The sequence below is a fragment of the Saimiri boliviensis genome, chromosome 19, assembly GCF_048565385.1.
Source record: "Saimiri boliviensis isolate mSaiBol1 chromosome 19, mSaiBol1.pri, whole genome shotgun sequence".
Classification (NCBI taxonomy): domain Eukaryota; kingdom Metazoa; phylum Chordata; class Mammalia; order Primates; family Cebidae; genus Saimiri; species Saimiri boliviensis.
This window is the reverse complement of record NC_133467.1, coordinates 25154503-25178353: the sequence shown is the minus strand read 5'-3', so window position 1 is coordinate 25178353 and position 23851 is coordinate 25154503. Positions and strand designations below refer to the sequence as shown.

The following is a 23851-nucleotide window of genomic DNA, read 5'->3' as shown; positions in this document are numbered from 1 at the left end:
CATTTTATCTCCCTGCGTGGCCTCTCCTATTATCAGTATCTCCCACCAGAATGATACATTGTTATAGTTGACGAACCTACAGTAACACATCATTATCACACAAATACCATTATAGTTACCTTAGGGTTCATTCTTCCTGTTGTACGTTTTATGGATTTTGACACATGTACAAGGACATATATCCATCATTATAGTATCATATAGAGTAATTTAGTGTTTTTCAGTAGTTTCATTAGGCATCAGTATTTTTAAATCTTTAAAAATGTTTGCTGTTTTTGAGGATAGGAATATATGCTTATTGCCCTCAACCATAGGTGTATTTTTTCTAATATCTAATTCTGTCCTTGTAGTACTAACTGTATTAGCCTTTTCTGGTTTCAGTTAAATTTTGGTTCACGTATCTTCTAACATCTATAAACCTGATAAGACTTGAGAGCTCAGAAAGATAGATTTAAGGTACCATGGTCTTTTTCCTGAAGAGCAATTTTAATATGCCATTTCAGCACCTGGGAAGTGTAAAATATGTGTTTGAGAGTGCTGTTTTCTTATGTATTAGATATGCCTCCAGAGCTTTCAACATGTTCTTTATGTTAAGCATTTTAGTTCACAGTAGTCTAACAGAAGTAAAATAATCTGATTTTTCCTACCACCTTATTTTCATCTGCTTGCTAAGAACTGAGAAATGTCTGGATGCTTTATGCAGGTGATACAATTCAAGCTAACTGCAGCTGGGGCTTTTGTGTTGCCTGCTTAATGTTTTGAGCCTATGGTATTTAATGGAAGCCCTGCACTGTTTAAAATCTCCTAATAGCACTTTGTGCATCCCAGGGACCAGGCACGGTGCTTCTGCTGCTGCACTGTAGATGTTTATTTGTCTCCACTAGGCTACCAGTACATTTGAGTAGAGGCTGAGTCTCAGCATGTGTTTGAAAGAATGAATGGTTGATTGAAGAAAGGAGACCATTTGTAGGAGAGAGAGAGAGATGAACAGGATATACATAGAGAAGGGCAAGAAGGAATCCCAGGGCTTTAAAGAGTCAAGTGATTAGTTCAATGACTGGCCTGATTCAGGACCTTTTGAGCTTTTCTCATTTGAGAAACAGAAAGATCTTTGTTGGTACAAAAAATGTTAAGGATAGATATGTGGCCAGCTGGACATCGATCATGAGTGAAAGGAATTGACCCTGAGAGGGATTTGATAATCTTGTGTGTTAGTAAAAGCACATGGATTTGTTGTTGTTGTTGTTGTTGTTGTTGTTGTTAAGACAGTCTTACTCTGTCCCGCAGGCTGGAGTGCAGTGGCACAATTACAGCTCACTGCAGCCTCAACCTCCCAGGCCCAGGCGATCCTCCTATCTCAGCCTCCTGAGTAGCTGAGATCACAGGTTTGAACCACTGTGCCCAGCTAATTTTGTTTCTTTTTTTGTGTGTGAAAACAAGGGTCTCACTATGTAGCTCAGGCTGGTCTTGAACTCATGGACTCAAGCAATCCCTTGAGTCCTTCCTTGCTCCCTGCCTCAGCTTCCCAAAATGATGGGATTACAGGCATGAGCCACCACGTCTGGCTAGATTTTTTTTTTTTTTTTTTTCTAATCAAATATTTCAAAAGGTGAATCTCCTTTGGGATGATTCTCTCACCTGCACAGAAAGGTGATTCTTGGAAGAAACATATTTAAATCTCCTCCAAGGGAGTGTCCGTGTTCAAACTTGACCCTGAATCATCTCTGCAAACACTTTTTGTGTTGGGCATTATGCTGAAGCCATTCATTGTAGAGCCAGTTGATTTTTATGACTGAGCTTATCTGAATTTATTTTGATATATTATATTCTTTTTTCATTCATTCATTCATATTCATTCATTCATTTTTTCCTGACATTCAAACAAATGTTTGTTGAACACACTGCGAAAGGACTAGGCATTTGTCAGGTTATGAGGGTATAATAGTGAACAAGGTAGACACAGCCCTTTGCCCTCTGAGGGGTACAGACAGCTGGTTATTACAGTGGGGTGGGAGGAGAGCATTGACAAGGAAAGGACAGGATGTCGGGGAGCACAGGGTGTGGAGTTTGGGGCAGATGCTGAGAGGAAGTCCCTTGAGATTGAAGCCTGAAGCATAACTGTAGACAAAGAGTATAGAAGAGTGTGTTCCTGACTAATGAAAGCTTAGTTTATGAATATTTGGGGCTTGTTGAATGGAGTATATTTTTGCAGCCACCCCCCTACTTTGTGCCATCCAGCCGAGGGAGGTCCACAATAGCAGCCCTGATTTGCAGGAGGAAGGAACTCACTTCAGCTGCAGGGTGGCCCTGTTCCCAAGAGGGATTTGAGTCTGACCCCATGGTGGCAGCAAGGCAGCTCTGCGCCTGCATTGTCTCCAGCAGCACACGTCATCGAGTCAGCTTTACTTTATCCAGACTGATTGTAGAAGTCACAGTATACACTATGAGGGAATCATGTGTGGAATTCCACTGGAACATTCTGAAACTTAAAAAGTAAAACTTTTAAATTGCTTTACTAATGTCGACCTGCCTCTCTTAAAATTTTTACTGTAAAAAGTAAAATATATACAAAAGAGTGTATGTGTGTATGGTTTACACTATCAGTATTAAAATGAGTACCCATGTACTTACCACCAGCCTAGGAAATAAAACATTACCAATAGGGTGTACCTTTCACATCCTGCCTCCTCCACCCTGTTCCAGTTGTAACTACCCTGAATTTGTATTTAGTGTTCTCTTTTGTTCCTCTCTTTTAGTATGTTTTAAAAAGTCATATTTATGCTTATTAGGAGATATTACTATATCAGACTGTTGCTGTGTACCAACAGAGAACAAGAACTAGGCCAGAAAGCTGTTTAAATAGATTGCTTAATTGTACTCTTAAAAGAGTACAAAGCAGGAGTTTATACTGGTAACGTCAAAGTGCTTTAAAAAATTCAAAACAAGCCGGGCACGGTGACTCAAGCCTGTAATCCCAGCACTTTGGGAGGCCGAGGCGGGTGGATCACGAGGTCGAGAGATTGAGACCATCCTGGCCAACATAGTGAAACCTCGTCTCTACTAAAAATACAAAAAAAATTAGCTGGGCATGGTGGTGTGTGCCTGTAATCCCAGCTACTCAGGAGGCTGAGGCAGGAGAATTGCCTGAACTCAGGAGGCGGAGGTTGCGGTGAGCCAAGATCGCGCCATTGCACTCCAGCCTGGGTAACAAGAGCGAAACTCCGTCTCAAAAAAAAAAAAAAAAAATCAAAACAAAAGCCTTTTTCAATTTCAAGGAAAACCTTAACAAGGTTTGTTAAAAAGATAAGGTTTTTAGGGGCAGGGTGCTGTGGCTCATGCCTGTTATCCCAGCACTTTGGGAGGCCAAGGCGGGTGGATCACTTAAGGTCAGACGTTCAAGACCAGCCTGACCAACATGGTGAAACCCTGTCTCTACCTTAAAAACTACAAAATTAGCTGGACGTGGTGGTGGGTGCCTGTAGTCTCTGCTACTGGGAGGCTGAGGCTGGAGAATTGCTTGAACCCAGGAGCCTGAGGTTGCAGTAAATTGAGATCTCACTACTGCACTCTAGCCTGGGCAACTGAGCAAGACTCTGTCACACATACACACACAAAAAGGTTTTTACAAACCAGTGTGCTATAAATGGACCCAGTAGTAACATGACATGGAATTGCTTCAACCAGTAACAGCTTCAAGATCCCTGCCTATATTCCCTGCTGTGAAAGTGTTTGTTCCTGATAATGCTGCTACAGTGTATTTCAAATGATTTTATAGTATGCCAGTTTGAATTTACTTGGAGGAAAACCATCTTGGCATGTAATTGGGAGACATTATTTACTCTATTATTTCACTAATTCAGAATATTGAAATAGGTCAGTCATGTCAGGAAATAGCCTCTTAGGTGAACCATTCTTGAATTTGCCTTTTTCTGTGTGATTGTGATGGATATTGTTTTGTTTTCTGTCTTTGCTTTTTTTTTCCTTTCTGAAATGTTCTGGTTGTCCATGCAAATTGAAAGAGTATTACATTTTGAATATCCTTTGATTATTGTAAAAATGACCCCTAGTCAGATGATTCCACAGACTTTTTGATTACTTGTCAAATGACTTTGCAGGCTTTTTTCATTTGAATTGATCTCCTATTTTGAGGGTCAGTATCACTTACTTCATTGCTAAATGATACCTTTGAGCAACAGTACGTTTTAGAAACCTTATTCCCCAGAGTACTCTAAGAGAAGGGTTGTTTGGATTTTCTTTGCTTATGTGCTTGTCCCTTAAACTCTAGCATAACTAAGCAGGATTCTCTACTCCTTATAGAATCGTTCCCCGGAGAGAAAGTAAGCTCAGCTGTCATTACTATGTTGAAGTTTGTATGCAAGTTTATGTGGAGCTCAGAATCCAGAGTTGGCTGGATATGAAAATGTTTGTATATCATTTAACCTATTTTATTTCATTTCTTTTCTGTGTTTTTATTCCCAAACAACTGGGTTTTTTTCATGAATCAACAGGAGACTTTTTTTTTTCCCATCTATGAGTTTTCAACCAAAGCTCTACTACATTTCACAGCCATTTTTTGCTACTGTGCCTGTGCCATAATTATAAATCCTCGGCCTCAAAGGAACCTATTTAATAATCTTATTCAGATTGGGATTCTAGTCTTTAATGACATGGAATGTAGATTAGAACAATATAGTTTCTGTATATCTCAGTGGTCCTTACATTTGCATTTTTAGCCATTTTAATTAGTTCCTAAAAACTTTTTTATGACTCTGTCGATGAGCTATCTGAATTCAACAATAATTTTACTGTATATTCCCATAATATTCCTAGACTCTTTAAAAAAAGTTGGGGGAATGGACAGGGCAAACCATTCCCAATTGTTTTAAGAAACCAGTGAGCTCATCCCTTGCTCCAACTGCATGGAATACAGCCTGAGAGGGAACCTGTGATTTAGTTTCTCTCTTTACCCACACAGGAGAACACTTCCTTCTAACAAGATGCCATTCATGCTCATCACAGTTAGTCAGAAACTGCTGCTGTGTGCTGGGTAAAAGTTAATTTGGGTTTTAGATGCTGTGTGCAAGAAAACCATGTGCAGTTTTAAGCAAGGATCTTCTCCCTGCAATCAACTATGTAGAGCACCCAACTCTCAGCGTTTCACACAGTTGGCCAGTTGGCTACTCTTCCCTTGTCTCTTATGGCATCAAGATTTCTTGGGTATCTTTGGTCTCTTTGTCCATAGCATTCTCTATCAGGGGTACATTCACCATAGGCAGAGGAAAAACATGGTGATCAGAGTGGCTGCTGCAACATATTTGAGGGGGTCAGGCTAGGCGATGAATTCCGAGAGGTGGCCAGGAGTTAGCTCATGTAGGACTTTGTGGACCACATGAAGACTGGCCTGATCCTGGCTGATGGGAAACTCTATGAAGATTTGGAGTAGAAGAGTGATACGACCTGACCTGAATTTTAGCAAGATCTCTGGCCTCTCTGTGGACCAGTTGCTGTGAAGTGGGGAAGGCTGGAGGAGGCAGACACTAGTTAGGAAGCTGTTGATATTTAATCTAGGTGAAAGATGACAGTGACTTGGACCAAGATGGTGACACTAAATGAGGCAGAGAGAGATCAATTTCTAGACAGGTTTCTAAGTAGAGATGACATGTGTAGCTGACAGCTTGGAGGAAAGTTGTGCGAAAGAGAGGAGTCACAAAACAGTTCAGGGTTTTGATCTCAGCCACTAGAAAACTGGCTTTGCCATTTACCGATTTGGAGAAGACCATGGAAAGGAAGTTTTGGGGTGGGAATCATGAGTTTAATTTGGACATACTAAATTTGAAATGATGCCAATTATATCCAAGTGAAGTTGAGTAGGCAGTTGTGTGTGTGTGTGTGTGTGTGTGTGTGTGTGTGTGTGTGTAGGTGTCATCAGCATTTGGGAGCATTTGAAACTGGATGAAGTCACCAAGAGAAGGAATGATAAGGCCGGCTCAAGCCTGTAATCCCAGCACTTTGGGAGGCCGAGGCGGGTGGATCACGAGGTCAAGAGATCGAGACCATCCCGGTCAACATAGTGAAACCCCGTCTCTACTAAAAATACAAAAAATTAGCTGGGCATGGTAGCACGTGCCTGTAATCCCAGCTACTCAGGAGGCTGAGACAGGAGAATTGCCTGAACCCAGGAGGCGGAGGCTGCGGTGAGCCGAGATCGCGCCATTGCACTCCAGCCTGGGTAACAAGAGCGAAACTCCGTCTCAAAAAAAAAAAAAAAAAAAAAAAGAGAGAAGGAATGATAAATAGATAAACACTATGAGAAATGATCTGGGCTCTTAATCAAATAGCAGTTAGGAGAACCAGGGAATGAGCAGTCAATAAGATAAGAGAATCAAGAGGGAGAGGCTTTGCAAAAGCTAAACTGTTAAAAAAGAAAAAAAGTTTCTAGAGGGAGTAACTGTCAAAGGTTTCAGATAAGGCAATAAGACAAGATTTGAGAATTAACCGTGGAGGTCATTGCATTCCTTAACAAGAACAGTTTCTATGGAGTAACAGATGAAAGCCTAAATTGGGTTTATTCAAGAGAACACAGGAGGAGAGAAACTGGACACAGTGTGAACAGACAGTTCTTCCAAGATTGGTAAAATAAAGGAGGACCTAGGCGCCTGCAGGGAGATGCAAGATCAAGGTTTTTCCTCTAAACCTGGGATATAAATATAAATATGTATGTTTATATGGCTGCTGGTGGTAATTCAATAGTGAGTAAAAATTCAGAAGAAGGGGAATTGCTGGACCAATGAATGTCCTTCGGTAGGCAAGAAAAGATGAGATGTAATGTGCAGTGGAGAGGCTGATCCTGGAGAGGAATGCAGACCGACACTCCTACATAGGAGTGCAGGGAAAGCAGCACCTGTGAGCACGGATGCGGGGAGTTGGGTAGCTGTGGTGTCTGGACATGTGGAAGTTCTCTTCTCATTGCTTCTGGTTTCTCAACAGAATAAGAAGTCATTTAAGTCATTATATGGGAGTGAGAAACCTGAGGAAGTGGAAATTTGAGGTTAGAGAGGAAGGTTTAAAATAGTCCTCTAGGGAAATGGAAATCAGATGGATTAGGGCAATGTGGATGGATTGCCAGACCCATTAGGAGTCCCTTTGAGGTTATTGACCATAAATTTAAGGTGAAAATAGGCAGTGGGATTGTGTGCTTTTGTCAAGCCATGGTCAGCCACTCTGGTAGAGTTGCAGAGTGGGTAGAGAATTGGATTTAACCAGGATGGCGATTTGGCCAGGTGAAGGCGCTGAAGGGAGAGGTGGGAGAGTCGATTTTGCATGCACAGGGGTGAGTTCAATGGTGGCCCATGGGATTTAATCTGATTAAGACAAATGACGACATGATAGGAGTTTAGTTTCTGATGCAGCTTAAGGATCAGTGAACTTAGGGTTTTGGAGGATATTGAAAAGCCAAGAGGTGATCAGTTAGGGAGTAGAAAATCCTGAAATTGCAGTTCTGGAGTGGGTGCAGGTACTGATGATAGGGTCTAGAGCTGTGATTTTCAGCTGGGGTGATTTCACCTCTGAGGAGGCATTTGCAGTGTCTGGAGACATTTTTTGTTGTCACAGCTGGAGGCAGGGGAGATGCTATTGCTAACGACCAGAAGCCAGGGGTGCTGCTCAACATCTTACAAGGCACAGTACAGTTTCTCACAACAAAGAATTATCTGTCCCAATTGTCAGAAGTGCTGAGGTTGAGAAGCCCTGGTTTAGGGTAGGTTAACAGAAAAACTTCAGCCGAATTAAATTTGAAGGAGTTTAATTGAGCATTGAACGAATCACGAATTAGGCAGCCTTCTGAGCAAGGTAGGCTCTGAGATGCCAGCACAGCCACGTGGTAGAAGATTTATGGGCAGAAAAAGGAGAATGACATACAGAAAACCAGAGTGAGGTACAGAAACAGCTGGATTGATTATAGCTCGGCGTTTGCCTTATTTGAGCACAGTTCGAACAGTTAGCTACATTTGATTGGCTAAAACTTGGTGATTGGCACAAGGTCATTGGCTACAGTCTGTTTATACCTACATTTGTTATAGTTCATAGTGTACAGAAAAACCCTTAGGCCGAACTTAAAATATGTAAGGAGTCAGCTTTAGCCTGAACTTGATTGAACATGTATGGCCATGAGGAATGAATGGCTGGGGTAGGCCTCATCTTAGGTAACCGGATTATAGGAGAAGATAAACGGACTAGGGTTTTAGAAGGTTTATCTTATGACTGGTGAAATCTCCGAAAATGATGACAAGAGTAGTATTAGAGGAAAGCATAGATAGCCAGGGATGAGAGGAAGTTAATTTCCCTGTGTATGGAGTCATTTTCTTTATCTTGAGCTAGTTGATTGGCTAGCATTGGATTTCACAATCCTGGCTAAGAGCTACATTTTCAAATTAGCCAATGAATATTGTGTGTTTTTTTAAAAAGCTGCCTGTTTATTAATCAGCTTTGGTATAACACTGTTTATTAACCAGCTTTGGTATAACAAAATCTCTGTCTTAAATAGATGCCTAAAAGCCGTTTGGGAATTTGGTTAGTCTTTTTGCTCAAAATTCTGTGACTGTAAACTTGGACACTTGGTCTAGTTCCATCTTTGTGTCCCAGGATGACAGTTCTTGCAACCAGGCCTTGAGTCAGGGATCTGGTTTAAGAAATCCTTAAGAAACCTTAATTATAGACTTTAGAGACAGTGGCTTTCCAGTGCTTATCACCATGGAGAAAACTAGTCAAAATCACACAGAGTGAATAAGGGTTGCAAGCCAGTGCTGCTTCCTGGAATAAGCTGCTCCGCTAGTCTAGTCTTGTGCTTTGTCCTTCATTTTGAACTCAAGTGCCCTGAGGCTGCTTTTCTGTCTACCCACAATAGCAAGGAACTCTTTTGTTTGCATCGCCTCTGAAAGAAATGCTTGTTTTGAGGTTTGGACCACAAATAATAATCTATTGTTCCCTGTAATAATAATCCACCCTCTTTAGCAGAAAAAAAATCTGTTTGATGCAGTATGGCTATCAGTTTATTTAAAAGAATAGCCAAAAGTGCCCATTGTGTCCTGAGAATAAACATTTGCAAGATGGTTGGGAGGAATGGGGGAGTATTCTTTTTCTCCTTGGCTGAGAGTCAGTTAAGTCCTCAAGGAGAAAAAATTCTGTAAATGACCATCAGTCCTGACTGACAATACTCTTCCTTATTCTGCCCGTCTGTTGCATTCTGAGAATAATTGCAACACTGCAGATATTTATATCTTGCAGAAATAGATGCAAACTATTTCTTTTAAAAATATCGAAGGTGGATATTCTTAACAATTTTAGGCCAAATAAGTTTTTTTTCCTGACTTTTATTTTGTCTGTGAAAGCATTTCTTTTATAGCAGTAAAATTATGTTCAAATTAGCAATCATTAACAATTTAGCAAATACTTTTAGTAGCAGTCCTTAGCAGTTCCTGCAGCTGCCTATGATTGCAGATCTTGAAAAAAAAGACATTTTTATATTCCAAGTGGTAGACACATTTTAATTACTGTTTCCTGAGGTTAGGCTGACTAACAAAACTTGATGGGTGAAGTGTCAATCAGCTGTTTCTTAAGTGCATACTTAGCTAGCACACTGAAATCTTATGGTAGGTATGATTTCACTAACAAAACCAAAATACGCATTTTCTACCTTAAGTTCTTTATAGGAAAAAGATCGGTTAAATAACAAACATGGCTTTAAAATGAAGTTATAGCTTAGGATAGTTTTAATTGCTTTACATACAGATGATGAGAAAAGTTCAGCGTGATAACAATTGCAGTGTAACAGATGAGCATGAGGACAACTTAAAGACGTAAAAATACGTCTATCACGTCATTAAAAATAGATCATCAGGGAAGCCACCAAGAAGTCCTTCAGTAGGTGAATGAATAAAGTGTTGTAAATCCATACAATTGTATGTTATTCAGCAATAAAAAGAAAGGAGATACCATGTCACAAAAACACATGGAAGAAACTTAAATGCATATTACTAAGTGAAAGAAGCCAACCTGAAAAGGCTACATGCTGTGTGATTTTAACTAGGTAACATTTGAGAAAAGGCAAACCTAGAGACAGTGTAAGGTCAGTGTTTGCCAGGGGTGTCGGGGAAAGGAGGGCAGGAATAAATTGGTGTAGCACAGGAGATGCTTAGGAAGTGAAACTACTCTGTATGATTCTGTAAAGGTGGAGATGTCACTATATACCTTTGTCAAAATCCATGGATCTAAACACTAACACAAGCCCTAATGTAAACTATGGACATGCCGGTTGTTAATAATAAGAGAAACAGGGTGGCCAGGAGGAGTGAGGGAATATGAGAATTCTACTTTCCACTCAGTGTTTCTGTAAACCTAAAACTGCTTTTTTAAAAAAGTCTATTAATTAAAAAAAATATATTCAATATAGCCAAACTAGTAAAAATGTCTTAACTAAAAAGCAATACAAACTTAAACTATCAGCAGTTGTTCTGTTTGTAGGAAATACTTAGCTATAGAACATTCTGCCAGAAATATATAATGGCAGTGAATTATTGTGTATATCTAGGAACTTTCCTGTATCTTTTCTCGTCTGGCAAAAATGCACAGTGCTATTCATGCTAAATCCTACTTTTAACTACCCTTATTCCTTTCTCTTCAGTGATAGCTGGGGTATCAGCCTTGGAAGTATATACACCAAAAGAAATCTTCGTGGCAAATGGTACACAAGGGAAGCTGACCTGCAAGTTCAAGTCTACTAATACGACTGGCAGGTTGACCTCAGTCTCCTGGAGCTTCCAGCCAGAGGGGGCTGACACGGCCGTGTCGGTAAGAATGCTTAACTGCTCTTGGCTGGTCCTACCTCACAGGTTTCTTTACCGTTGTATAATTAGTGATCCATTGCTCATTTCCAAAATGAGTGTATTTGTTATCTATCGTAGACTTCAAGGCTCTTCTCTTGCTTCAAACTTTTCAGGAAAAAATAAGTTCTGCATCTCTTAAATGCAGCTGGTTTCCTTGTCTTTGCATGCGATTCTTCCCTTGCCATCCCCTCAGTTCCTCTCCACCATCAAATCCCATTCTGAAATCGATCTTAATTTACCACAGTGACTCTAATCAGGATTTATCCTGCATCTTTTCATATTTCATTGCCCCATTTTTATTGGTATTTATTTTATGCATTCCCAAATTATAATATATATATAATTTGGGAAAACATAAATACACACCTTATATATACCTTCTGATTTGATCATTTTTTTAATTAACATATAGTCCTTCTGATTTAGCAATAATTGATTGGGATCCTACTCTGTAGTAGGTTATGTAGGACCTTCAAAAATGTCTAAAACAGAATCCTTTCTCTCACCCAGAGATGATTAAGAGGAAGGCTGATATATAGATGACTTTGGAGTAAGATGAAGGATGTAACGGAAATATGGCACCAGAGGGTTGAGAAAAAGGTTAGTTAGTAACTAGTGGAGTGCTGGTTATGCAGTGGGTGTTTATTAAACATGAACTTACTGTACTGGTTCTTTTTTTTTTGAGATGGAGTTTCACTCTTGTTACCCAGGCTGGAGTGCAATGGCGCGATCTTGGCTCACTGCAACCTCCACCTCCTGGGTTCAGGCAATTCTCCTGCCTCAGCCTCCTGAGTAGCTGGGATTACAGGCATGCGCCACCATGCCCAGCTAATTTTTTGTATTTTTAGTAGAGGCGGGGTGTCACCATGTTGACCAGGATGGTCTCGATCTCTTGACCTCGTGATCCACCCGTCTCGGCCTCCCAAAGTGCTGGGATTACAGGCTTGAGCCACCGCTCCTGGCCTATACTGGTTCTTGTCTGTAAAATGGAGTTGATAAAACCTCGCACACAGCAGTGTTAGGATAAAGTGAGATTATACAAGATAAGTGCTCAGGAGAGGGTCTAGCTCTTGAGTTACTAATATACATAATTTGTTGTTACTGTTGCTCTCCCAGCATCTTGAATGCCCTTCAAATATTGGCACATATTTTATCACTGTTGCTGCACATTTCAGGTTGTCAGTACTTGGCAAGGATAGTCTGTCATCTATCTTTAAGAATACCCAACTCTTCTAAATAGTTTCATTTGTTGATCACCATGTAGGTTTTGGGTCCATCATATGCCTATGCCATTTAATCTTCACAGCTCTATGAGGAAGATGGGGTGGGGAAGGTCAGACACTGACTCGAGAGTTACTTACCCATGGCCACACCACACAGGTTAGATTTGTTTAAACTTCAATACTGTATGATTTCCCTTACATACTATTTCTCAGGTAGAAAAATCTGCTAATAATAATTTACTGCCTCATAGGTTTTAGGGATTGATTACCTAAGGCAGTGCTTCTCAGTGCTTTTTAACATTTATTTTTAAAAGGAGGCTTTTGACATTTTTTCTTAATCTTTGCCCCCTTCCATGAAATTTTATTGTTGTAGATACCCTGTGTATCTGTTTTACATATAAAAGAGTACGATTTTCTTAAACCTTTTCACCCAAGAGCCAGCATTTGCCCCCTTGGGGGAGAATTTCCCCTATGGAGAATGCATAGTCTAGAGGTCTTTTTTTTTTTCTTGGGATGGTGTCTTGCTCTGTCACCCAGACTGGAGTGTGGTGGCACAATCTTGGCTCTCTGCAATCTCTGCCTCCCAAGTTCAAGTGATTCTCCTGCTTCAGCCTTCCAACGAGCTGTGACCACTGGCGTGTGCCACAATGCCGAGCTAATTTTTTGTATTTTTAGTAGAGACGGGGTTTCACTGTGTCAGCCAGAATGGTCTCAATCTCCTGACCTTGTGATCCTCCTGCCTCGGCCTCCCAAAGTGCTGTGATTACAGGTGTGAGCCACCATGCCCAGCTGTCTAGAAGTCTTTATAAGAGAGGCCCTCCCTTCCAGTAGCCGTAAGGGTGAGCACAGAATCCGTATCATGGAAGACATGCAAAGGCATTCTCCTGCTTCACATCAGCATAGAACATACACTGATGTTCCCATAGAGGCAAGATTAAAAACGTAAGTTTACTCAAGACAGTCCAAAGAACTATTTAAACTTGAAAAGATTTCCCACTGAAGTCTTCTGCAAGAGTGAGTGTGAGGACCTTATTGAAGTCCATAGAAAATCAGGCAATCATCAGGCAGACACTCAAAGGTGATAACCTTCTTTTAAAGAGCGGTTAGATTATGCTGGAAGCATTCTTGTGATGTGGATCCATGGAGGTTTACGTAACTCATGATTTAATATTAAGAACATGCGGCTGGGCGCGGTGGCTCAAGCCCGTAATCCCAGCACTTTGGGAGGCCAAGGCAGGTGGATCACGAGGTCGAGAGATTGAGACCATCCTGGTCAACATGGTGAGACCCCGTCTCTACTAAAAATACAAAAAATTAGCTGGGCATGGTGGCACGTGCCTGTAATCCCAGCTACTCAGGAGGCTGAGGCAGGAGAATTGCCGGAACCCGGGAGGCGGAGGTTGCGGTGAGCCAAGATCACGCCATTGCACTCCAGCCTGGGTAACAAGAGCAAAACTCCGTCTCAAAAAAAAAAAAAAAAGAACATGCTATATTTCTGATTAATATTTTTAGCTAATCAATTTATCCTTACGAGTCTGATTGCAGTTAATCCCGGCATGTTCAGTTATTGACATAGAATCTTTTATTATTTATTTATTTATTTTTTTTTGAGGTGGAGTTTCACTCTTGTTACCCAGGCTGGAGTGCAATGGCGCGATCTCGGCTCACCGCAACCTCTGCCTCCTGAGTTCAAGCAATTCTCCTGCCTCAGCCTCCTGAGTAGCTGGGATTACAGGCACGTGCTACCATGCCCAGCTAATTTTTAGTATTTTTAGAAGAGACAGGGTTTCACCATGTTGACCAGGATGGTCTCGATCTCTTGGCCTCGTGATCCACCCGCCTCAGCCTCTCAAAGTGCTGGGATTACAGGATTGAGCCACTGCGCCCGGCAACATAGGATCTTTTAATTCCAAAATGTCGGGGACACATTTAATAAGATGAGTGGGTTGCTTTTTGTTTTCATAGATTTTACAGGACAAGTATATTCAAACCCACTGTATTCAAAAGCCATAATATACATAGATGGCTTTTCTGGCCCATGGCCTTGGGATCCATGTGTCTGAAACTGAACTCATTTTTTCTTCCCTGTGTTTCTCTTTTCTGCTTATTTTTTTAGGGTAGTTGTTTTCTTCTAGACATTAGTTTTGTGATCATTTTTGCTTTGTTTTGTGTTTTCTGTCCTTCCCGTCCCTATCCCCTACCACATCCCTCTGTCCCCAAGAAATAAGAACCTTGCTGGTTCTTCCTACTTTGTTTCTGGTGTCTAGCTTTTTGTCAGCCTTCCTGCATCTCTGCTCTCTATTCAGCAACGTTAACTGTGTATCTGGTCTTGTGCAGTAGCCCCTTGCTGTTCTTCTGCTTCTGTTTTTTTATCTTTCAAGCCAACCCTTATATGCCAGCAGGTACGTAGTCTTAGAACAGTTTCACCTTGCCACTGCAGTTTGTCAGAAACCTACATCCCTGTTGCTGACAACACTTGTCTAGAATTAAAAACTCATTACACTTTGGCTCAGCCTACCTCTTTAGCCTCACTTCTGTTCTCTTATAGAGTCATTTCCAGTGTAGTAAAAATGCTTTGTGCTTTGTTTTCCTACTTCTGAACACTTGCCATTTAAGCTGTACCCCATCTTTACCTTCTGACTCCTCCATGAGACCTCTTTTTTTTTTTAATTAAAAAAAAAAAAAAAAACCTTTTAGCCCTTAAAACTCACTACCCTTATCTGGGCCACTCCTATAATACAGATCCCTTAATATAACAATTTTCCTCTTCTTTATCCTGAATATAGGTGTTTTCAGAGGACATGCCTGTCTCACATCATTAGTGTTCCTTACAGCTTTAGCACCATGGCTCGTACTTTAAAAATATTGATTGATAATGATTTCTAGTCTTTTCTGTCAATTTTTCACTATTTTATTTTCATCTCTCACTGGTTTGACCAAGGCATTATTCCTCAGTTTGGTTCAGCAAACTATGTAGTTCCTGCTATGTGCTAAATGCTAAGGAGAGATAAATACAACTTATCCCTTGCATTCAAACGGCCCCCAGTCAATGATGGAGCTGTCTTGGACCAAGCGGTGGGAAACAGCATCGTGTAGCTCATCCTCGCTGGTTCAGAAATGCAGGGCAGGGAATGTGTGGACATGTGGGATGGGAAGGCAGAGACCAGATGATAGAAGGATTCGTTTGCAAAACTGAGAGTTTATGGTTCATTTTCTGGTGAAGAAGAAAGAGTGAAGGACTTAGAACAGATAAGAGATGATCTCACATAAGAGACATCAAACATTGGAAATAGTATAAGCGTTGAAATCAAAGCTGGATTTGAAGTCCATCTCTAAAACCTGTGACTTTTGGAAAGTCACCAAGGCTTCCTGAGCCTCGCGTTTCCTATTTGTGAAATATCAGGTAGGTGAATCTCACCTTGTAGGGTGGTTACGAGGGTTAGAGAGTTGTTGAGAGACAGTTTTCCATGGTCTTTCATGTTTTTGCACACCTTGCTAGCAAAGGCACTGGCTGCCTTTGTTCTGGACTTTTTTCATGCAGTAACTAGCCTTGGAAGACAGAGATGATGTTCCCTCTGGAGCAGAGGACAGATTTGTTTACTCTTTAGTATATAAAGGCAGTGTCTCCCTTCAGGGCTAAAGTCAGACATGTCTTCTGCCCCCTGTAAGAGACTTGTGTTCCCTGAACTTGGGATTCCTCAGCTGTGATGCAGTGCCTCTGCTTGTACAACATCCATGTAAGCCCCTCCCTGTCATCACTGTGGGACTTGAGGGTCAAGGGGAACAAACACATTTGTTTATGAGTCTTCTTAATGGGAGTGAAGATTTCACAGGAGTCCGTGTCTTCTGTCAGCATCTATGAACCTGTGGCCAACTAACTTTGTTAGCTTGCAAGTAGGGTAAAATCTCAGACCCTTCATGGTTCTTAACAAGTATTTAAGTCATATGAAATACAGGGCAAATATTTTTATAAATGTTAATAACATTTATTCTTTATCAATGATCATTTAGGCATTGTGGAGGATGATGAGTTAGCCATACCAGTTAAGAGGCCATAGTCCAAGACGATGAAAGCATAAAAGCAGATATTGTCAGAGGGAACCGAATAGAGAGAAGAGAGAACCAAGAGAAACTCATGAGACAGATTGGCAATATTGGGGGATTAATTGGATGGGAAGAAAGAGCATCAAGGATTACTCCAAGATTTATGGTATAGGAAAGCAACAGTAGCCATCAGTGAAGACAGGATACATGAAGACAGGAAGACGAAGTTTGTAGGAAAAGGTGACAAGTTTGGGGGAGAAGGGCAGCCAGGTAGTAAAGTGAGTAGGCAATTGGGCAAGGAGTCTAGAGCTTAAGGGATATGATCAATGGAGAGAGAGATTTAGGAGTAAGAAAATCTAGATGATTATTAAATCATGGGAATGGATGAGTCTGCACTGGGGTTTTCAGCGTGCTCAAAGGGTTCTGAAAATGTTCTGTAGGAATTGCTAATGAAACTGCTTTCTACCCTCAGCCCCAGCATCACCCCGTCCAGAACCAGAACAAACACATCAGGCCTCCAGGATAGCTGCTTGGATTAGAGCTGAGTGTGAGGATAGATCTCCTCCCACTGGGCATTAACTTGCTTCCAGGGTGCTGAGTTTGACAAGGTTTACGTTGAGAAAACAGTTCCTTTGCTGAAAGCAGGACTGAGGAGAAAGTGAGGAGTGGAAAGAGAAAGAGTCGAAAGGCTGAACTTTAAAAAGCCAGAAAGAGTATCTTGTGTTATCTGGGCTTTGTTCCTTTCACACACCCATGACTTTTCCATAGCAAACCGGAAGGAAGCGGGAGAAACCCACAGATTAACTGATCTGTGGTATGTAAGATTCCTTTCCTTTGTGCCTCTGTGTATCTTAGTGGTAAGCTAAGTGAACACTAAGCTTTCTGAAGCCTTGGGAATCACTGGGCTCAATCACAGTGTTACTGGAAGAGCATTGGCTTTGAAGACTCAGATGGGCCTAAATTTTACTCTGGGTCCCCAGCTTACTATCATTGGGACCTTGGGAAAATGACTTCTCTATGTCTCCATTTTGTCTTTTATAAAATTATGGGTGGTAATAATTATGTCAGTGAAATATTGAGAGGATTAGGGGTGGTATATGAGTCTTATTCTTCCATTAAAACCTGGCAGAGTTGAGCCCCAAGATCTCTAAACTTCTGTCTGGCTTAGATTCCATAACTTGTGATTTGTAATGTGCAATTACATTTCTTTCAGTATGAAGTCTTTAAAAGAACCTTTCATAGCATGTACATTACAGAGTTTAGGAATTCTGCCTTTGAGAATAGTTCATTTGTTCCTTTTTTCTAATTGCAGTTTTTCCACTACTCCCAAGGGAACGCGTACCCTGGGAATTATCCACCATTTAAAGACAGAACCAACTGGGCTGGAGACCTTGACAAGAAAGATGCATCAATCTACATAGAAAATATGCAGTTTATACACAATGGCACCTATATCTGTGATGTCAAAAACCCTCCTGACATCGTTGCCCAGCCTGGACACATTAGGCTCTATGTCGTAGAAAAAGGTATTTCCGTGGGTATTTTCGCAGTAATAATGGAGTCTCCTTTATCTCATGTTCAGTTGGAGGACAGGAGTGTCATTTCAAGGTGGGTTTGGAGGGAGGATTTTTGCCATACAGTTGTGCTCCCTGTTGCCATGAACCTGTGGCTCTACCAAACAGAGTTGGGGAACTGTCGCTCATTCTGACCCAGAGTAGTAGGTTTCTCCATTTTTATACCTACTGTCTGGAGCCGTTGGTCTAATTTCAGGAATATTAATTGTTCAGTTTTAATTAGAAGAAAGACCAAATCCATTATGTTTGGATGTGATGGGCAGTGGAAAGAAGGAGATTAGTACTGTTTTATATTCTCCAGGAGAAAGCTGACATTTTCAACAACAGCATAGTTATTTATTCTTTTTGATTTTGAGAAAGAACAGGAAATGCAGGTTCTGGTGTCCCATTTTTGAGACAAAGCCTGCTTTGTTGGAGAGTAGATCGAGGTAAATTCACACCTCCAGTTTTTCTTTAGAGCACTTTAGAGGGATTGTGGGTATAGAAATGCTTAGTTCCATATTTCATTCTTTCTCATCAAATATTCATGTGTCATGAACTAGATAGTAATAGGATACATAGTAGGATCTCATAATTTGGATAATAAGAGAGGGTATGGTGACTGCTAAAGGAAGATACTTGCTTGTTAATTTAATAAAAATCCATGTTTCTCTCTGTAGCAATGTACCTTAAAACCATTTTGTTCTTTCTCTCTAGAGAGTTTGCCTGTGTTTCCAGTTTGGGTAGTGGTGGGCATAGTTACTGCTGTGGTCGTAGGTCTCATTCTGCTCATCAGCATGATTCTGGCTGTCCTCTATAGAAGGAAAAACTCTAAACGGGATTACACTAGGTAAGAAACACTGTTTTCTAGGGCAGGGGTGGAGGGAGGGAATCAGGGTTTATAAAAACTTGTATTTAATGAAAAAAAGCATTTTGAAGAATTAACTACTGTTTTCTTTCATGTCAGAATCAGGCAGTCTTCTTAGGAGGTGTTCTAACATGGGCAAGCAGAAATCAGTGGGCCTGCTATTATATGTGAAAGATTATTCTAATCTCTCTGTTCCAGTTTTGTTCTTAGGTTTGGTGAGATGAGTTGCTCAGCAGTCTGCTCTGTATTTCAGTACTATCCACTATGCAATTAATATTCTTAAGACATCACTTATGTAATTTAATAATTTAATTTCAATTTCTTGGTAATAAACTCACAAGGTGGTTCTTTCCAGTTGGGTAAATATTAAACCGTAATTAAGAAGTTCTGAGCTGGAGGTAGTGGCATGCACCTGTAGTCCCAGCTACTCAGGCTGAGGCAGAAGGATTGCTTGAGCCCAGGAGTTTGAATCCAGCCTAGGCAACATAGCAAGACCCTGTCTCTTTAAAACAAAAAGAAGAAGAAGAAGAAGAGAAAGAAAGAGAGAAGAAAAAGAAGTGATTTTAGTAAACTACCTCCCCCAGCCCAATGTGATGATGATGCAGGGCTTTTCCTTTTTGTAATTCCCCTACCCCCTCCAAACTTAAGTAGCTTTATTGCTTTGATCATTCTTAGCTAGATTCGCCCAAAATGGGATAATAAGAGTTAACAAAATATATCAGCAATAAAGAAACATAGACTTCCTTTTAGTTTATGGCTTCTCAAAAGGAACAGGTTTGAGCATAGGGTGTGTGTCTAATTAAAGGACCTTCTCTTTTCCCCACTCCAGCTGGAAAGCTAACCCATATAAGCTATGTAGAACTCACGTGGTAAGACTGGAGCGAAGGCTGGATTCAAGTTGATGTAGCATGAGCAGTGTTGCAGATACACAGATCTAACTTTAACCATCCTGAAGGGAGTGACGTGAAAGGATTGCATGTCCTGAACTCTTCCGCTGGTGGATGGTGGAAACCTCTATCTATGGGCTTTTCTGATCTAGAGTTTTTAGGAGTGCTGTGTTTTAACAAGTTTGAGTGTTCAAATTCAGATATTACTTGCTTGGAATGCTTCTGTTCTGCTGACTATATCTGCCCCCTTGCATGGTGAGTGTTTTATGATTAAATATAGCTGGACTGTTGGTTTTGGTTTTCAACATGAGACTAATCCAGAGTGGTGATATGCCGGTGTTTGTAGTTCTTGCTTTGGGCTTAATGAGGCGCAGAAAAGAGGTCCTTAGACTCCTGCATGGCATCATGAATGCTGCTGTTCTTACTTTGGTTTTTTTTCCTCCTTCCCTACCTTTTCTACCTTGGTGTGCTGGGATCAGATCCTGCTTATCTTCCACTTCTTAAGAAAAGCTGACATAGAAGACACATTGGGACTTTAACAGGGCTGGGTCTCCTCTTCCACTCCCACTAGACACATGGTAACTAATCACATTGCCCGTTGCCGTTAATATTCCTGTGTACGTATTCAGTCCCTCTCCCTTGTTGATGACTAACCAGCTAGCTCTGAGCTAACCCAACAGCTGTTATGATTTGTCCATGAATATGTCACATGTTTGTACTGGAAACATGTTAAGCATACCTCCTGGATGAAATTGGGTTGTCAAGTTACATAGAGGTTTTATGCATATCTGAATATATGTGCTCTTCGTGTAAAATGCTATTGTGTGTGTGTGTGTGTGTGTGCATTAGTTTTCTTTTTTCATACATGTATTTTGTTATCAATAATTAAGATCCTGACTGATTATGTGTTAGAATAATTAAGCCATTTTTGTTCAGAGCTTATAGCCTCCCATTTCAGAGCAGGAACAGTTTGCCAAATGCATGGTATGCTTTGGTCTTAGTAATGACACTTTAAATGTGATTCTCCCCAAACTCCTAAGTTTTAAAAAGTATATATCATAAGGCTTTAAGCTGTACTGATGACACATCTCATGGAGAAATCCTTATACTGTACCTCCGCTTGCTTACTTCCTGGCATTCACTTTCCCAGATTTGTTTACGAGATAGTGCTTATTGTTAAAGACTCCTGTCCCCCTGAAAAGGTTCAGCCTGTGTGACATGGGATTCCTTAGTGTCTCATTCATGACTTCCTGTGTTTTTGAGGGGATTTGACTGTGTTATTGGTAGGGAATAAAAATATGAAGGGAACAAGATAAATCAAGATTTGCCCGGATATATATATCTGTAATTGAAAACATGCATTCAGAAGAAGTTTGCCTTTGATTATAACAAAAGTAAATTGCCATTAAGCTATTAAAAGGTACCATAGAGCTTGTTCCCTTAAACCTTTATCCCAAAGGAGGGTTGAGGGCAGGGGGAAAAGACAAACAGCAAAAGGATAAATGTGTATTGTAACCAGAGTCTCAATATGATTTTTGTAAACTGGGTTGAAGAGGTTGTACCACATTTGTTTCTGTGCCTCCCCAGTGATGTGTTCATTGACTTAGAAGAATGAGTGAGTGTCAGGGATAGAAAATAGTTTTAAAATATGTGATTGTTTTGATACCCATTGTTTTGTTGTCTTTAGTTTTTATACATCTGTTGCTTCATCTTGGTGTCACTTGCATTTCTATATTTTTGTTTCTATTTATTTTATTTTTTAATTTGTTCTTCAAATTGCCAATTTATCAGCTGCAGTACATCAGAGAGTTTGTCACCAGTTAAGCAGGCTCCTCGGAAGTCCCCCTCTGACACCAAGGGTCTTGTAAAGAGTCTGCCTTCTGGATCTCACCAGGTAATGGCTGATTGCAATTCTGCCCACTGCACTGTTCCCTACAGCTTTGTGCTCTATCACTTCCTGGGTGTGGAAAAGAATACTGAAGCTATGAGAGAGAGACAGAGACAGACAGACAGGCAGAGACAGAGAGAAAGAGAAAGGGTGGGAGTGAGGAATTAAAGGGCTGGTCTAGGAAGTCCATAGGAAAATATGTGGTGAAGAATCTGCTTGAGTAAAGATTTCCATAAAACCACCAATCGTTTACTAACAATGTGGCTTCTTTGCCCCAAGCAGAATTAGGAAATGGCTTTGTCAATAAAAGATTCTTCTTTAATTGCCCAAGGAAATGAATCTAGTGAACAAGATTCTTTCTATATTGAGGTACTCTGTAAGCTAAGAAATTAGCAGGGAAAAGTTGATATTCTTAGTATCGATAATAAAAGAAAAATTCTTTTCTATGGATTCTTTAGAAAAGAAATGGAAAATAAGCATTTATCTTGAATAAGGAATGGTTTTGGTGTCTACTTGTAGAAAGTACAGAAGAGAAACAAGTTTTATTTGGAAGTTAGCGTATAATCTAGCTTTGCGTGTTTTGGCTATACTATTTTAATTATGACTGTGGCATGGCAAAAATTCCGTCGCTTAGTTCAGTTTGATTCTTCTGGGGTAGAAAACATGCTAAAGAATTTGACCAGTTATAGCTTTGTCTTAAAAAAGGGTTAGCTGGTGGGAATGGATTTCAGAGGAAATAAAAAGAGTAACATTGTTTTGTGGGAAAGGTACCTATAGTCTTATTCCATAGTTATTATATGTAGTAGGGAAACTACACTGTAATGTTAAATTACTAAAAGTACATACCCAGTTAGTGACAGAACTGGGGCTACAACCCAGATGTCTAGATAGCATGTTCTCTACCACAGCATCAGGCTCATTACTTGTCCTATTCTGTCTGTCTGTCTCTCTCTGAGATTATGTAATATACATCAGATACCTCAGTCTACTAATTTGGGTTGTGAACGGGAATAGGTAGGATTGGGAATGAAGACATGAAAGTTACACATAGGCATAGCATCTAAGCAAGACTTGGAACATTTTTCTAATACCCTTGAAGCACTATGGAAGTTGCTTTTTTGCTGAAAACAAACTAGAAAAAAGAAACTGGTTTTCAAGACAGTGGAAGACAGATGATGCAACACTATGATCCCCGAGAGAAAGGAAGCAGTCAATGTGAGCCGTATTATTGCCTCGGTGTACTGGCTTGAAGCAGTTTCCACACTGCAGTATAGGTAGGGAACATGGAAACCGAGCCCAGCTGTCTCACTGAATTGAGGTGGCAGAAATCAGAATTTGGGGAGGTCAAGGGGGCTAGGATTTATAAGGCTGAGTACCAAAGAAGAAACAATAAAATGTGCTGGGATGAGCACGGGCACTTCAGAAATCTGTAGCAGGGTCCCCTCGAGTTTTTGTCAGATTACAGAGTTGTATACACATAGGAGAAAACTCGCTGAAACCAAGGGAAGAACTACCTGAAATGTGGTAGGTTGTATAATACCTGGAGCTCACACCGATCTGGGACTAGTTTGTGTTAAGAACCAGTGTAGAGAGACTTATAATATACAAGGTATTGGTTGGGGTTCTCAAAATGGTCATACCTAAATAGGCTAAATTAGCACCAGAATAAAGGATGCTATGGACCCACCATAACAAAACTTAAAAGGAAGGCTTTAAAGAATCAAACTAATCCAAGAGTAACTTAGTTGCATTTTACAGCAAAATCCAGCACTCTATACTGCAGCAAAATTCAGCACCCGACAGTGTAAAATTTACAATGTCTGGCACCAGTCAAAAACTAACAGGCATAAAAAGAAACCAAAAAATAAAACACGTAAGCCAGATAATAGTGGTATGTACCTGTAGTCCCAACGGCTAGAGAGCCTAAAGTGGAAAGATTGCTTGAGCCCAAGAGTGTAAGACCAGCCTGGGCAAATATGGTGAGACCCTATGTCAAATAAATGGAAAGAAAGAAGGAATAAAAGAAGGAAGGAAGAGCAGGGGAGAGGGAGGGAGGAAATAAGTAAATAAAAATAATAAAAAAATTAAAAAATCAGTCAGTAGAAACAAATCCAGAACTGACAGATGATGGGATTCGTAAACAAAGACCTTAAAGTGAGTATTATGTATCTTATTAGTAAACTTAAAGATGTAAAGGAAAGCTTGAACATTAAGAGGAAAGAAATAGGTATCTAAAACAGACCAAAATGGAACTTCTGGACGTGAAAAACAATTGGATGGTATTAACAAGATTAGACACTGCAAAAGAAAAGGTCAATTAACTTGAAGACCTAGCAATAGAAACCATCCAAAATGAAGCACAAAGAGAAAGACAGACGGTGGGGTGAGAGTGAACAGACCTTCAGTGAGCCACTGAATATATAATATATATATATATATATATATAAAATATATAATATGCTTGGATAATATATCGAGCAATCTAATTAGAGTCTGAGAAGAAAAAGA

General features: G+C 40.4%; 1 protein-coding gene across 2 annotated transcripts in view; it reads left to right on the top strand.

The window, feature by feature from the left end:
* MPZL1 (myelin protein zero like 1) overlaps positions 1-23851 on the top strand; it is a 64906-nt gene that overhangs the window by 27370 nt on the left and 13685 nt on the right. The window contains exons 2-5 of one of the 2 annotated variants that reach the window (XM_039459899.2): positions 10679-10845; positions 17460-17673; positions 18418-18550; positions 21247-21349. In XM_039459899.2, the coding sequence (XP_039315833.1) occupies positions 10679-10845; positions 17460-17673; positions 18418-18550; positions 21247-21349 (617 nt within the window). The remainder of the gene's footprint in view (positions 1-10678; positions 10846-17459; positions 17674-18417; positions 18551-21246; positions 21350-23851) is intronic. The other variant, XM_039459900.2, reaches the window with a different exon arrangement.